The sequence below is a fragment of the Trichoplusia ni genome, chromosome 10, assembly GCF_003590095.1.
Source record: "Trichoplusia ni isolate ovarian cell line Hi5 chromosome 10, tn1, whole genome shotgun sequence".
Taxonomy (NCBI): Eukaryota; Metazoa; Arthropoda; class Insecta; order Lepidoptera; family Noctuidae; genus Trichoplusia; species Trichoplusia ni.
The window spans coordinates 9,220,047-9,236,532 of NC_039487.1; the positions used below are offsets into that span (position 1 = coordinate 9,220,047).

The following is a 16,486-nucleotide window of genomic DNA, read 5'->3' on the forward strand; positions in this document are numbered from 1 at the left end:
TTTCTATACTGGCCGACACGCACAATGTTTTTCGATCCCGACGCCTCTGCTCATGATTAAGGACTCCGGTTAGGTCCGAAACTAGTCGGGCTACCCCGATAAATACGCGTAAGTAAACCGTTACATCATTTAATAATTAATCAAATCAATCAAAAAATATTGAAAAGTAAATGTCCAAAATATTTAAATCCCTGTGTAAGTACGATAAAAATAATAGCCAATCGTTCTATTTATTCTTAATTAAGCTGGGCTGTAGACGGCAATTTAAATTGAACCATAAAGTACATAAAACGGGCATTTGGGTCACACGTCATTAGTTTATGCCAATAGTGTACGAGTACGTTCACTTTAATGAGAATATATTTTGTCGAAATATGTAGATTACGTCAATCAGGGAATCATAGTACTAATGGTGTACTACTACTAAAATACATAATATCTACTACCCGCATGTACATCATACATTAAAAGCACGACGTATTTATTTCGATAAAATATAAAAAAAGATCCACGTTTTGAATTCCATTCAAATTGATCAAAATCGGCCAAGTCGTTTTTATAGTTGTAAATTGCATTGTCTTCGGTTTTCAAGCTGCCCTGAAAATTACAGACTGCTAGCTTATCGGAAAGAGCCCCAAAATTGAGTTGCAAAAATCCAACTGGAACGACAAACATAAACCACAAATAAAATTGAGTGTATAGAAACGTGGCAAAAAAAATACATTGAACATACGAAATAAAATTTTCAATCAATGATTGCTTGAAGAATATCTTAAATTTATCGGAGACGAGGAGGATTGGGTCAGGAAATATTGTTTTTTTTCTTCTACGAATGTATCCTCCCAAATCAATAAAACAAAATGAAGTTTTCTTTCTCATTTTATAATTACTTAGACCGTATAACTAAAACACAAAGTGAATTACCAACTAAACCTACTTTAAATAACAATTTTATGTTAAAAAAAAACTCTTTTTATAAATCTCCTCTCTACGAAACTATTTATAAGTCGAAACGAGATATTTTGTTGTTAATAATAACTTCAAAGAAAATTAACTCCAGAATGCTGTAGTCAATATGGATGACATCTTATTCCATATTTTGTGCTGTTAAAGCTCTTCATCGGTTTTGCAGATCACGCTTCACCAGCTGTCGTTCCTTGGTGGCGGAGCAGGTGCTCTGTGAAATACAAAAATATGTACTTTATAATGTTTCAAAGTCAAGAAGGTAGTCCCTGGTTAAATATTACTGCTTCTATCCATACATAGTGCCGTTTTCTAAATAGCTTATTATTGTGTTAATAAATTACCCGTTTTGCCCTAAACATGACTACCCAGTGTTTAGGGCAAAACGGGTAAGGGTAAAAATGGAACACTATTACAACAAGACTAGGCTCTATCTCACAAACTGTGACAGCTAGTCGTTTAAAATTTTGACCGACGATGGATGTTTGTTGCTTAATGGTCACACAAAAAATGTTTTCTTTTTAGACTATTTGTACAGATCCATAGAAATCTAAATAACATGTTATTTAGATTTCTATGGTACAGATCCCTCCATAACCTCAGTTTATTTATTAACAATTCACGGCAGACAGACTATTCCAAGATATTTAAAGGTTTATGTTAAATTTGTTTAGTACCATGACCATAAGTAAAAGGTCTTGAGGTGCTCAAATTTCACAAGACATTCACTAGATGTTATACAAACACATCTATCAAAGAAAGGCGACAGATTTTTCTCGTAAATGTCGATGTGGTCATACAAGATGAAAGATATGTTTGTAGGTAAGTGACTTCATTGTATTTTATGTAAGGAATAGGGATGTACTTCTGTACTTTGCTCTTGTAAATCCAGTCATTGAAAATTACTGAATGACTTACTTTTTTAGTCTCTTACCAACATTCAAGTCACATGTGCAAGGCATCCAGATTCAAAACAAGAATTCTGATCTCACAATTTGTGGTTTTACACGGGGACATAACATGCGACATGCTACACAGTGTGGTGACTTACCCCATTTGGCTATTCGAGCCTGTAATTCATTCTTTAAAGTTGTGGAACTAGAACTGCAAATACTGCTATGATTCTCTAAGCCCGTTCAGGTAGTCATGCAGGTATGAGTACTCGTACCTACTCAATTTATTTACCAATAGGTACATTCTATCGATTAACTTTGTTAACGTACCCGGGTGTGTTCCAAGTGCTGTCATCACATAATGCTGTTGTTGGAGTCTCTTGTTGCCTGAGAGAAGGATATAAAAATAATTTACTGTTGTTCTATAAAGTAGCATATTAATAAATAATTTATTTTAATCGAAAAGACAAAGGTCAGGCGAATATAAATATGTTTGTGCACTTAATAGACCGAGATTGAGACAATTTCTATTGACCTACAAACCGTCACAGAAGCAGACTCGTTACGTAACATTTAAATGGAACAGTTCTAAGCAAAACTTGTACTAACCCCGAGCCCAAGTTAGCAAGCGTCATAGCTTCATGTGCCCTAATTCTCCTGCCGTATGCGCGCCAAAGTTTCACACAAATAGGAGCAAGTGCCGCGCACCATGAAACGCCAAGGAAAAATCCACATACCCACCAGCCATGCTGAAAATAATAAAAAGAAATGTCTAACTAAAGGCAAGAACAACCCTTAGCCAAGTAACATTATTCATATATATTTAACTCTATTTATTTGATTTGCTAGTAACAAAGGAAAAGTGACACGTATTCTCTTTGCTGACATAATATCTCAGTTTGCCATGCATTAAGTATACCGTTCTAGAAAAGATATAAAGCTAGAAATAAGGTTTCGTATCTTGAGGTTCTGTTCAAAGACTCTTGTATTGAATTTACGATTCACTTTTCAGTCAGAGGTTCTCAAGTCAGGTCAAAAAAAAAATCCCTTTGTTGACAACACCAGACAAAGTGTTACTGTTCTTTTCGGAATTATATGGAATACCAATATGGATAAATGTAAAGTTGGAAAGAATCTTACCAAAGAAGAAACATATTTGGAACATAGCAAAGACCTGGCGGCAGAATACACAGCATACAGAGGACGACATCTAGCAGCATGCTTCCCAGTTGATATAAGCACGTGAGTTCTCCAACCAGCGGCGTGGGAGACCAACCGCGAGATGTACATTGATACTTTCTAGAACAAAACATTAGATAGACGAAAGTATGTGGGATGAAATAATAATCAAGCTTGTATTGTGAGCACGAGACCACTGATAAACATACTTATATATTTCTAAATACAGACATATTACATATAAATTACACGGAGACACAGAACAAATTATCGTGATCATCACACAAACATTTGTCCTGGGTGGAAATTGAACCCACAACCTCCGGTATATCAGTCAGGGCTACTAACTACTAGACCAACCGGCCAGTAGGGTAGTAGTAGTCAACAGTTAGAAATATTTCCACTTGAAGATAAGTAATATTGGAGATGCATTCTGCCCAAAAAATACAAATTCTCTCCAATGTTTTTAAAGAAAGTTTTTGTACTTGGAGTCTTAATGTATTCAAAAACATATTCGCTGAAGTATAGGGAACCTTAAGGATATAGGGAACCTTATATAAAGTATAGGCATTACACTGGCTAATTAGTTCTTGGAAAATTGGTACTCAGAGGAGTTCCTTCGAGCGAAAATCAATTAATTAAGGTATTTAACGTAGGATTCAGAAAAGTTTAGTATGAGGTGCCTTGAATTTTTTTGCTTTCCTCATAGATTTATTATTCTTATACCTTGTTAATAAGATATCTTGATCATTTTTTAAAGATTAATTTGATCATAATCAAAATCTTTTTTTAACATATTTCTTGTTTTGGGGTAATTTGAGATACCATAATCTATTTTGTGATAGAAATAAAAGCCCACCAACCAAACAGAGTAATATTAAGTAGTTGATGGTGTGAAATATCGTATTATACCTTCTGAGCAATAACATCCCCTTGGTTGTCGATATAAAACTGCGCTGTATGTATGTGACTTAAAGAAATGTTGAGTTTTCTTCTAAAAGGCGACAACTGTAGCTCCAACTCCGTCAACTTGAACACCACGTCAGCCCGCAACTGTTCAAGTGGTTTTATGTTTGTCAAGTACAGCCTTTGAGCTCTTGAAGCTGGAAATGTTAAATTAAAGAAATATGTTGCAGAAAATGTTATAAAGCTTTTTAAGTCACCTGGAGCCTACGATTGCGTTACTTTTTAAGTAACTGTTGCATTCGTAGAGCGAGGTCCACACAACTCTTCTAAAATGTTTCGGGCCCTCGAAATAATAATTGCCAGATTGGATTTTGTTTTTTGGGCATTACAGTTAAGGTTCTATTATTGTGGTCTTTGTTTGCAGTTAAAACTGTTTTTAATCAGCGGGTGTTTATGAAACAATAATTTTAAGCTAGAAACATTTAAATTTATAATGAACACATTTGTTTCCGTTACTAAATATATGTAAAGAAATATACTTGAAGTCAATACGATCCTTAATAACTTTAGATAAAAAGATGCACGAATTGGATTGTAAATGACAAAATGGTTTAAGCGAACAGCAAATTACATAGATCCATTACGGATATGAGTAAGTTTTATATTTCAGCTTTAAACTCACGGACAAAAAAGTATGTTATAAATTTCTGTCCGTGGCACGGTTGCTCCTAACAAGTACTAACTACATCTGAGTTTATAGGGTGCATTTTATGTTTTGTAGCTATAGTGACTGAGTTGTCTCTTTCGTGGTAATATTTTAGTCTATTCAATATTTTGTCGTTACCTATAGTCTCCAATCTTCCTGCCGTAGTTAAATCTGTAACTTGAGCAGCTATATTTTCCAGTTGATCGACCAAAGAAGGTAGATCTTTGCTTACTACGGGCACATTGTAATCCATTCTAAAACACATAGTGGAATTCAGTTATTCACATTTATTTAAGAGTTAAGGGTATTTAAAATGATTTTACCTATATTTAGCTATATTGACGTCTGAAACATAGAGCATTTCGTTTAACAATTTACTGAAATTAACTGATATTGTTTTCAGCAGTCCAACGTCAATTGATGACGATAGTTTCCTGAAGTCAGATTGTAATTCTTCCCATTCAAAATATGAGGTCTCCTTATTAACATCCAATATTTTGTCCAGTTGAAACACTATGTAGGCCGGCCGGTCTCTCTCGCAATCTCTGAAATATAATGACCACGCTTTTTTATAATAATATCTACTCCCACTGTAAGAGATTTAATCCTTGTGGAGCGTGGGCTTCAAAGACTAAACCAACCTTTAGAAAAATGAGCATAAAATAAAAACCCAAGTATTGTAGGATGACGATTCTCAGTCAAAACAATTATAATCAATTTTGTTTTAGGTAGTAATTTCAATGGTTTTTGCTATTTACAGAATGTCCAAAAAACCAAAAGCAACCTAAGATTTAGCGTTGTTATTTTAATCCACACCTGTATGAAATTTCCATTCCAACTTGTTTGCGGACCCTTTGCTTGACCCGTGTTTTGTAAAATAACTCTACAAAAACTAAAAGAGAAAGGAGACACATATCGTAGAATATAAAATACCTGAGCACATCTTTCACCGATACATCGATAGTTATGTTCTCAAGTTCTCGGAACATGGCGTCGAAGATACCTTCGTTTTTTGGCAGGAGCGGCGACGGTCTGTCTAATAGAGCCGTTAGCGTTTCATATTGCGGCGCATCCCATAACGCATGGCAGACGTATACCTGAAAATGCATTATTAAGCTGTTTGAGAAGTTTTGGTTAAATACAAACTATTTTGTAGGAATTGCGTGTTTTAGGATAAGATACAAAAATGATTTTTATAGCTCCGTTCCCGAAAGGTAAAAATTGAACTATTACTAAGGCTCCGCTGTTTGCCCGCCCGTCTTTTATCAGGTTACAATTGAAAATTACAAAGATAATGATATTTTTGTATATGATACGGCCATAAACATGAAGGGTTACCATTTTTGACCATTTGCACGGAACCCTCAATGTCCAAGACTCACACATAGCCGATTTTTTATTAACAACCCATCTTGCTTTTTCGAGATGTTTAAGTATCAATCAAAACATTCATTGTCTTTATTTAACACAGGTAAAACGATCAACACAACAGCCACTTAAAGTTTACCGTCTCATAATCACTACGTAAAGTCAACTCGCTCCAACAACTTACATATTATGAAACTTATCCTGTAACCGTATACGCTACAAATAATAAACTTAGCGCTCGAAGTTTGTATCAGTGAACGCATAATCTGTACCGCAGAACATATTGCTGAACACAACTTGCTCACAGCTTTTTCAATGCGCCTTCAAAGAAATTCTTAGCAATGCACACGACAGCGATTTTCTAACTCGCGGAACAAAGGCGCTTCTGACTTTTCTGTGATTAATGTGCGTGTAATTTTCTTTGGAAGTAAGTATGCTTTTGGTATACCTACCTCCGCGTGACCAGCTATGAGGAATACTGAGGATACTACTCCCCAGAGTATAAGGGACGCTAGACATAACCAGACGGCCGATCTGAAATTGAATTAGTTCTAAAATAATACTGACAGACCAAAACTATTACAAGTTCGTAGACAAAAAAAAAATCAATGGAATCAATATACCTACCTTATTTCAAGAGTAATACAAAAACATACCTTATCATCAAAATCTAAGGTTCAGTTTTCATTGTGACATATTATAGTTTATACTTACACCTTAAGCGTTCTTTTCGCATGGTTTTTCGCATGACCGCAACCACAAAGCAAAGCCATCAGTATAAGCACCATAACAAAGCCAAACGTTACAATGCATGCTGAAATCATGTTAGTAAAAGAATTTAAATAAAGTAAGTAAAAATACATTAAAGAATTATAAATCTTTTGGAATTCATGTTTTCCGAAAATGGCTTTTAACTAAATATTCCTTAACTTTACAAGTAATTGGTATTTTCTAAGAACTTAGTACTACTACTTTATTAAATGATGTAACGGTTTAGTTTCACTCGCGATTCCGCCGCGTCAGCTCATGATTAAGGACTCCGGTTGGGTCCGAAACTAGTCGGGCACCCCCGATAAAAACGCATGAGTAAACTGTTACATCATTTAATTATGAATCAGTCTCACGATAGTTATTTTAAAAAAAAAAATAGCACTACTACATCATTTGCTTAATTTCGAATTTCTCAAGCATTTGAAACAATAATAATTACAGCAAACGGCAAAAGCCAAAACATACCACCAGCTCAAAACCGCTACACATGCGAAAACTTGCATAATAAGTTACCCTAACCATTCCATAGAGCAAATAGCAAGTAAGCGGCAATGCAAGACAAACTTTACCTAACATAAGTGTCCACCGCGCGAACTCATATCTCTGGACTCTCTCGAGACTCGATTCCAATTGACTGGCTATAGTGTGTAGCCCGGACGTTAGATGGCGCACAATGTCACTAAGGATTTTAGCAGAACTGTGAACAGCTTGTCTCCGTGTTTCCACGTCTCTAAGGATATCTGAGGAAAATGAAAATGAATTTTTGTTTTCTTTCAGAAGCTGAGCGCTTTGGGAAAATAAATGTAGAGGCATAACTGTAGTGATTTGCTTCTTCCGTATCTTAATATCGTTGTTTATTTAAATGTACTTTGATTTGGCATATCAAATTATATTTTAGCCTAAGATGTATACTAATAATTTCTGTATGTATGATTTAAAACCCGTATATCATTAACAACTACTTATTTAGCTGCTCTCATTTTTTTCTCAATTTATTTTATAAAATATAATATAATATATAATATATCCTGGGACAGCTCACACACGGTTATCTGATCCCAAGCTAAGCAGAGCTTGTGTTATGGTTACCAGACAACTGATAAACTTACTTATATATTTCCAAATACATGCATATTATAGATAAATTACACCCAGACACCAGAACAAATGATCATGCTCATCACACAACATTTGTCCTGGGCGGGAATCAAACCCACGACCTCCGGTATAACAGTCAGGGTCACTAATCACTAGACCAACAGGCCCGTCAAAAGTTTTAAGTCCCTCGCAGATTTTCGCAAATTTTATCAGATTCATTACTATTAAGCATAATCTCGCATAAAGTACTACCACGTTTAGTATCAGCTTTGAGCACAAAATAAGTAAAACAAATGAAGTACCCTCTCTAACTTGTGTTGTCTGCGCTAATATAGCTGACGGCAAAGTTTTGAACTCCTCCCGGGCTACGCGTATAGCTCGAGTCAAATTCTCAACGCCTAAAGTGCGCAGTTCCAATAACTGTTGCTCGTGTAGGATCTGAAATGATAAGTATTTTGATATTATGTTTGTTCTTTAAGTAAACATATTTTAGGATGGATTTGATTGTGATGTGATGTTTGATTGTCCATTTTGGAAGTAGCTTTAAACGAATTTTTTGAAGTCTTTGTAAATTCTACTTTAGAACAGCAAATGAGCTTCTCTGATTGAAGCTTCTTATTTCGATCAAGAACAAGATGCAATTTGAATGGTAAGATAGTTGAAGTCTTTACTACGAATCAGCCCCTCACTGTATAAGCTATCATTTTGGGTTATATAAACCCAAAAATTTTACTTAAAGAAGTAAGACTAAAGTAAATAAGACTAAGGAGCTATTTTGCCTAAACCAATAAGGAGGAGAAAGTAAAAATTCAAATCAACAAAATATTTTCTTTAACGATATTTAATAATACAAACGATAAACTTACCAAATCAAACTTCATTTTCAATTCCAACGAGTTTGTATTAATAGTATCACAAAGCGGCAAGTCTTTTAAAGTGCAATGTTTCTTTAGGTTTTCAATTTGGCGAGCCAAGTCCCTAACTCTATCTGACGCAGCTGACGCCAATGATCCTGCTCTGACGCTAACGTCTCTTAATGTAGATATTTTGGACGAAAGATCGAGGCTTTCTGTAATGTAAAATGCAAAAATGTTGATAGTAGTGCTGTGACATGATGCGATATACTATCCTTACTTCCTTACTAATATTATAAAATATGACAGGCAGGCCAGACATGGAAAAGAACATAGGCTACCTTTCATCCCGATTTTAAAATAGTTCCCGAGGGAAAATTGAAAAGGTGTGTAAAAGATATAAGATCACTAAGGAAAGGACGCTGTAAACTGAAGTCCACGCAGACGCAGTCGTGGGCAACAACTAGTATTTAATAATGTAAAACACTCAGCGAAAAATAATTCCTAGTTCCTGATGAAGGGAATTGTAACAGTAAGTAAAGTTACATTGGAATAATTAAAATAGCAATAAGGTAGTATTAAATCAAAACGAGTTGGAATAAAGTTAAGTACAAACACGTAGGTATACGTAAATGGATATAATTTATTCAGAATAGTTATTAATAAATGTTCCGCAAACTTGTTTGTTTAAACAATGTCGTCAATATTTGTTGATATAACTGTTTTTGATACATTTTTTTATACTTACTTCAATAATAGTACCTGTTTTTATTATTGACGTCAACCGATAAATAACCGTCTAATGATTTTGTTTACGTGATACAATTATTCGTACCTCTGAACATTTTTTGAAGAAAACGGAAACTATTGTAGTAGGTATCGAACTGTATGTTGTCATGGAGATCAAGTTAGATTTAGTTTTCAGTTTGAACTTAGCTGTTACATTTAGATTAAGCCGTGTCTTATATGTATTACCGCTTATGCATGGCATATCGACATAAGTTTCATGAAGATAGAAAAATAATCGTGAACGTGTCAGAAAATTGGCAACTTATAACCTTATGATGGTGGCCAACAGGGTTTTTTTTTGACGTAAAAAATATCCTCTTTTCTCTCTTTAAACCCCACTTGAAAGGATTTCAAGGGCCTTTAAAGTCATACAACGTAAATAAACAATTTCTTATAAAACCCGCCTATAAACGTCCCAGTGCTGACCACAGGACTCTTTCCATATAGATGTGACCGTTGATGGTGGCTTTGCTTATGAGGCCTTATAATTTTAATCTATTTAAAATTAAATAGGTAGTACCTGAGATTATGTCAACTAGAGAATCGAACACCAGATCGATGCCACTCTCTGCTGATATTGCTTGTTGAATAGGCTCGCCTAATAATGGTATTACATCTGAAAATAAACATTAACAAGTTAGAAATAATAAAAACAAAGTAATATCTTAATGCTCTCTACAGGAAAATAATGGGGACTTCCTATTTAAAACACTCTTTTCCAGAATTAGATTTTCAAATGCAAAATGTTTTTTCTTTTAAGTGTAATTAGAAAATCGTGTTCACAAAAACTTTTTAACCAGTGTACAGATTACTCAGAATTTTTAAACATAGTTCAACAGAATCTCGGACAAAAACTGACTTCATAATTGATAACTTCCAAGCTACTCTTCCTCTACATGAGGTCCTATCAGTAAAATAAAAATAAGGTTTCTCTCGTAATACGTGCTCTGGATTTTCTGAAAACTTAATTAAGTCGGATAAAAATGTTTGAATAAGGTCCTACTTTAACGCCTGAGCTTCGTATGTGCCTTATTTTTAATTATACGTTGCTCAGAATTATGATGCTAACGATAAGGCAGAATCTTTGAACAAACCTTAGGATGGTACTAAGAAATGAGCAAGATATATTTTAATTATCATTAAAAATTAAAGTTAAAATCACTACTTATTAATTGCCATTGCTACTGAAAAAAAACATGTCAGTATTTGCAGAAAATTATATTTTAAGTACTAGCCCCAATATTATTGTGGAAAAATACTTTAATATTTTCATGTATAATTTTTTCGGTTGTCCGATTAAATTGTCCGGTTGATAGGGTGCGAAATAAAACAGTCGAAACATTTTGCCATTCGGAAACCTTAAAACTGTTTTGTAATTTATGAACCTCTGGAATAGACTTCCTAGCTTGTAGGATTATTTCCAAAGTTTCGAATCCAACTGAACGTTTGCGGTGAGCGCAATATAAATCAATTATATTCGCTGTTCCTAGAAATCCAGCTGGTCCTATCCACAATACCGGATTAGATTTTGGTAGTAGAACTTTGAGGTTTCCTACTTACCAAATGATGCAATCGGGGTTTGTATATCTAGCTAGGAATGTATAACAAATAACAATATATTTGGTTACCATTGGTTAGGAAAATATGAATAAATTTGAATATGTTTTTAAAAGTCATCATACTATGATATAAATACCCTGTTAACGAGCGTAGTGATGAATAAAATGGAAAATGTCTTTCTTTGGTGGGTTATTTCTGAAAGGCTTGGTACTCTGAAAGAAAGATTAGCTTAGGGTAGCGGTAGCTTTCACCGGGTGCTTATGTTCCCTAATATATGGGAAGGCTGAAGAATGAAACACTGCAGTGATTTTAACTGGCAATAGACCTAAAAATATTTCTCTTTGCCACCATTGGAAATCCATGACAGTTTTCCAGGATAAATAACCTTTTTTCTTGTCTTTTTTTTTCTTACTTTTCAAATCCTGTTTATAAGCATGCAGCACTAGATCCACAGGCGGTACAAGACTGTGGTGTAGCTCACGCGCTGCTGCTGACAGCCAGGAGGCGAGGTCGGCGCATGCGCAGCTGATCACGTTCCTACCATCAGAGGCAGCTTCACGAGCCTGTTCGTTGCTCACAGCCATGCCAGATATAAGGACACTGAAAATGTGAAACGATTTCATTTAGATAGGTTTGGAATATAAGGTTAGGGTCTACATGAAATTCTTGAAAGAGTGAGTTGTTAGGATCCATTTACAGGAAAATTTACCATCATTATTGGACCTCCATACATTCCGTTTTCGATTATCTAGAAAACGGTTTCTAAAACTGCTGAGTTATATTCCACTTTTTTATTCTATATTTTAAGATAAGTCGTTTTGACGACCTCCGTGGTCGAGTGGCGTACGCACCGGTTTCAAGGTGTCGCTAGCTCTGAGGTCCCGGGTTCGATCCCCGGTTGAGTCAATGTAAAAATTCACATTTCTATATTGTCTCGGGTCTGGGTGTTTGTGGTACCTTCGTTGTATCTGAATTCCATAACACAAGTGCTTTAGCAACTTACTTTGGGTTTAGAACAATGTATGTGATGTTGTCCGCATTTATTCAGGTATTATTCAGGTAAATCATATTACATTTAAGCCAGTTTTCTTATTAAATACTTAAAGTTTGATGTATGGTTTAGTCTACGGAAGTGATTTGCATCTTAAGCATGTAAATTGCTTATATTACAGCCTAATTAATTTATGACGACAGAATAAAAAAAATACAATGAATATTGATTTTTAGATTAGCATAGAGGTACGACTGAATCATAAGCGAATGGTAAATCACTAAACAAAACAACAATTAAATTTATTGGACTATATATATATATATATATATATATATAATATATATTTTATAGGAGCTTTTTCTTTCTTTTAAGTTCAGTTTTATATGGAGACGTAATAAATTAAAAAGCAAAAAAAAAAGATTTTACGACAAGTTCAGAAGGACATGGACACACTCGAATGCTTTTGTTTTATCCGTAAATGCACACTTACTTCTCAAGTGTACATTAACTTCAGCACGTTATATAAATAAATTAACAAAGTACTTGAGTAATATCACGCTAAAAATCTATTTCGTTTTATTTTAGTTTTCTATTAGTACGAAGTAGTAACGCCTTTGAGGGTTCGCAAGGAAAATACAAGATTAATATCGTACTTACCAGCAAACGAGAACGATGAGTAAAGTCACAACCACCAGAGCTTTATCATTGCAATTTGTGTTCTCGGCTACAGGGAATAAGGCTCCAGTTTCCAATTCATCGTCACACCTGGACCTTGAAAATAGGGAGAGTATTCCCAAGACGAGGAAGTAGGAAGGTATCACGAGAGCGATGCAGGCAAACGCGATGATAAAAGCTAAGAAAGTTGATTCCACTTTTATTGACTGAAACAAAAATAAGACGAAAGTTACGTATAATGTTATATGACTTTGACTATAAGGTAATATAATTAATGAGCGAGGCCACTAAGGATATAAATATAGAAAAAGAACGGCCTCTTGATGCAAAAATTACAGAGGTCAAAAATGCAGGAATGCTTTAAATCATTGAACAACGGTATAGGCCTTGAAGGCCTATCTTTTAAAGTCCTTTTGAGAAGACGCGAGATTTTGCTCTAAGCAGTGTATAAAACCTCTTTTTTACACAACCACATTATTGTTAATGAAGGTTTGGGGCGTTTAGGGCATATTTTTCTTGTAGACGAATTAGCAGGGCCTTAAGAGCATGTGTATTTGTCTTTTAGAAGAATTAAAAGCAGAACTGTTTTCGGATATTATTGTATTTCATGTTGGTCTCTTATAATAAAGCATTCAATATTAATATGGTGATTTAACTTTTTTTAAGGTAAATTATTATTCAAGGGTACGTCATCAAATATTAATGTCTTTTTTTCAAGTAAAAAATATGCGTCCCACTGTTTATTCAAACATTTATGGTAGATGTGTCAATTTAAAATCTCTGGATTTTAAAGATTTTAAAAGTTACTTTAATTCTTAGGTTGGTCTTTATATTAATAAAAGTTAGTGACCATAAAAAACACGAATAATTAAATCTCTTACAATTATCTATTGGGAAAAGCTTATTACTCGGCATCTAAATATATTTGAAGATTAATCAACAAGTAAAAAAAGGTAGAAATATAATATACAGAAAGCTGTATATTATATTTGAACTCGCGATACAAAGGATTTGGTACAAAAAGGGTAAAGTAAAAAAAAAACTAGTTTGGTGACAAATAACTATCCAATATATGTGTCACCCAAAAAGAGAATATATCTGCATACATCAGCATAATATCTGCATTGTTTAAACTCAATCAGTGAAGGACGGACGAACAGCGAGGCCTCAATAAATAGGGTCCATTTTTACTCTTTGGGTACGGAACTCTAAAAACGCTTACGAGATTAGGAATGACCGATGTGTATTGCCCGAAAGAAAAATGTGCTCTTGTGTAAATGAGAGGACAACATCTCACTGAAATCAGTCTAATGTCTCTGACACACCCTATTATTGTTCAGAAATACTACTTAGTATTGTATAAATCAACATAATTCGTTTGGCAATTATGTCAACGGTAATACGATTGTCGCCGGGATCAAATGTACGGCTTCCTGTGCCTTCAATGCAATTTCGCGTCGGCGAACGTAATTATTGTACAGCAGGCTAATAAAAGGAAAATCAATTGTTAACGAAAATTATAACTTCATTTCTCTTGAGAATCTCCGACAACCAGCCTTGACTTCCCAAGAAATATCGTTTAGATAGTGCAAGGACACTAGGTTGAAGAGGACACATAGGCTGCCGCTAGATGTAAGACTGTTAGACTGGAAACCAACACCAATGTACAGGGGCAAATATCGGCTGACGATGATGATGCAAAGAGGTTCTCTTTTTCCTCATACGTCACCGTCATTAAAGTTTATAACCAAAATCTGAATGTTTGAACCATTCGAAATATAAAAACTGGAAGTCAAAGCTCGATTTTCAAAGCATAAATACAGTGTAAATCGTTGAGGAACTATTGCATAGCTACATTTTTCTTTTTAAGTTGCCGTAGTTTCGGAACGTTGTGTTAGAAAACTGTAAAGTAAATCTGAAGTTGACAAACTGACTTGTACTTCGCATTTGTATGTAGAAATGTTGCCTTTATTGTGTTTAAACCTTATTGAAATGTATACTTTACATGAAGTAGGAGATCCTACTGAAAGAGGTTAATTACAAAACGTTATTGTACTTACATCACGAGAATTAACGTTTACTTCTCGGGATACATTTTATACTAGTTTACATCGGGCTACCTGGGTTAAAAAGAAAGCAAGGCGAGAAATAACACACAGTATAGTATATTTTTAGTTTAAAAAATATACACAAACAATAAAATCGAAGCCCTATTACTGAAGAAAAACTCAACTCAAAATTTATAAGATCAGGGTAAAGTAACGGTTCTTACACACATAAATATGTTATAATACAAGCAATTTGTTTATCATTAGACAATCTGTATGGAACCCCTGTCTCGCGAGTCCAACTCGCACTTGACCGATTTTACTAATTTTATATTAGTCTCTTAATAAAGTCAGGGAATTGTTTTGATCTTAAATTCAAGGTAGAAACAGCAAAATCTATAGGATTAACATTAATTAAGCTTTCAATGTCGCATTCTATTTTAGGCTTAGTCTAAATTATTGTCCTTGCTATTTCGTTATAGGAAAAATACTAGAAACAACTTTTTGACAAGTTAAAATAGGTTTTAAGACAGTGATCGATTATTTCCTAATATTTTCGATTAGAAAATAATCAATTCGGAATATTAAAATATGTATAAGTATACTAAGTTGTGTGAAATAAATCTTTAAAATTGAATTATACTAACAAATCTAACTTAAACGTAGTACTTAGTGTTTATGTGAAGACGATTTTTGTTGTGAAAAAATATGTTCCTAAAATCTAGTTGCCTTTAATTATTAAAATAATTTTTGCTATAAACATATACAAGACAAACAAACATGAACTACACTCGTGTTAGGCGACACATTATCGCCTTTCCCCGTACTTGAGCCATCAGTACGTACGATCAAGTTTCAGGAAACGATCCTTTTAAAATGTCAATGTCTTATTGTTTACTTGACTGTCAGCTGATAATATAGTGTCTGTCCTTACTAAGAGACCCTAAATGACTGTTATCGTATGGAAGCGAGATGGAAGATATGCTTTGTAGTATGCTATCTCCTTCCGCAACTTTGACATGCCTGGCTGAAGAGAACATGGTACAGAAATTCAACGGCATTTTGGATAGTCGTTAAAAATGTACAATGAACTGTTTTTAAAATGATATTAAATCGATGAAGTTCTACAAAACAAAAAGTTTTATATTGAATAAGTAAATGAGAATAATTTCTATGACACACGAACAAGGCTATCGAGTTGATGGAAGACTTACATTGATATGTTTTTAAGAAATCTATTTTTCAATTACTGGAAAGTTCCACTGGATAAAAAAGTCCGAATCTAACGGGAGCGATCTTTTTTTAACGCTTTTTTTTCCACACTTTGAAAGAAATGACAACATATTAATGGCATGTTTTAATTTACTTCAGTAAAAAGTTATCATTTAAATGAATACTACAATTATACATATTCTTTTTTAGTACATGACATTTACATAAATGTATAGATTAAGTGACACAAAAAATTAAAGCATGAAATAAATTTAGAATGATTTATTCTTACATTTGTTACATAACTTATATCCATTTATTTTGTCTAAATTAATGCAAGCAAAATGTATGATAGTGTGAATTTGCAATCGTGGCAATTGAAATACTTATGACCGGTTTGAGGTGCTTCAGGCCAGGCACCAGGAAATTATTGCAAACACAGATGACACATATAAAATCATTGCAAAACC

General features: G+C 34.1%; 1 protein-coding gene across 1 annotated transcript; it reads right to left on the reverse strand.

Annotated features, from left to right (window-relative positions):
- Positions 1 to 980: 980 nt before the first annotated feature.
- Positions 981 to 11,873, reverse strand: LOC113498086 (prominin-1-A-like). Its single transcript, XM_026878001.1, has 15 exons — positions 11,500 to 11,873; positions 10,048 to 10,143; positions 8,751 to 8,953; positions 8,187 to 8,322; positions 7,356 to 7,526; positions 6,730 to 6,829; positions 6,468 to 6,549; positions 5,581 to 5,744; positions 4,971 to 5,192; positions 4,786 to 4,901; positions 3,948 to 4,138; positions 2,997 to 3,155; positions 2,466 to 2,605; positions 2,187 to 2,243; positions 981 to 1,177 (listed from the first exon to the last, which is right to left on the reverse strand). Exons 1-15 carry the CDS (start codon positions 11,708 to 11,710, stop codon positions 1,141 to 1,143), a joined length of 2,085 nt encoding a protein of 694 aa, XP_026733802.1. The 5' UTR covers positions 11,711 to 11,873; the 3' UTR covers positions 981 to 1,140.
- Positions 11,874 to 16,486: the final 4,613 nt, after the last annotated feature.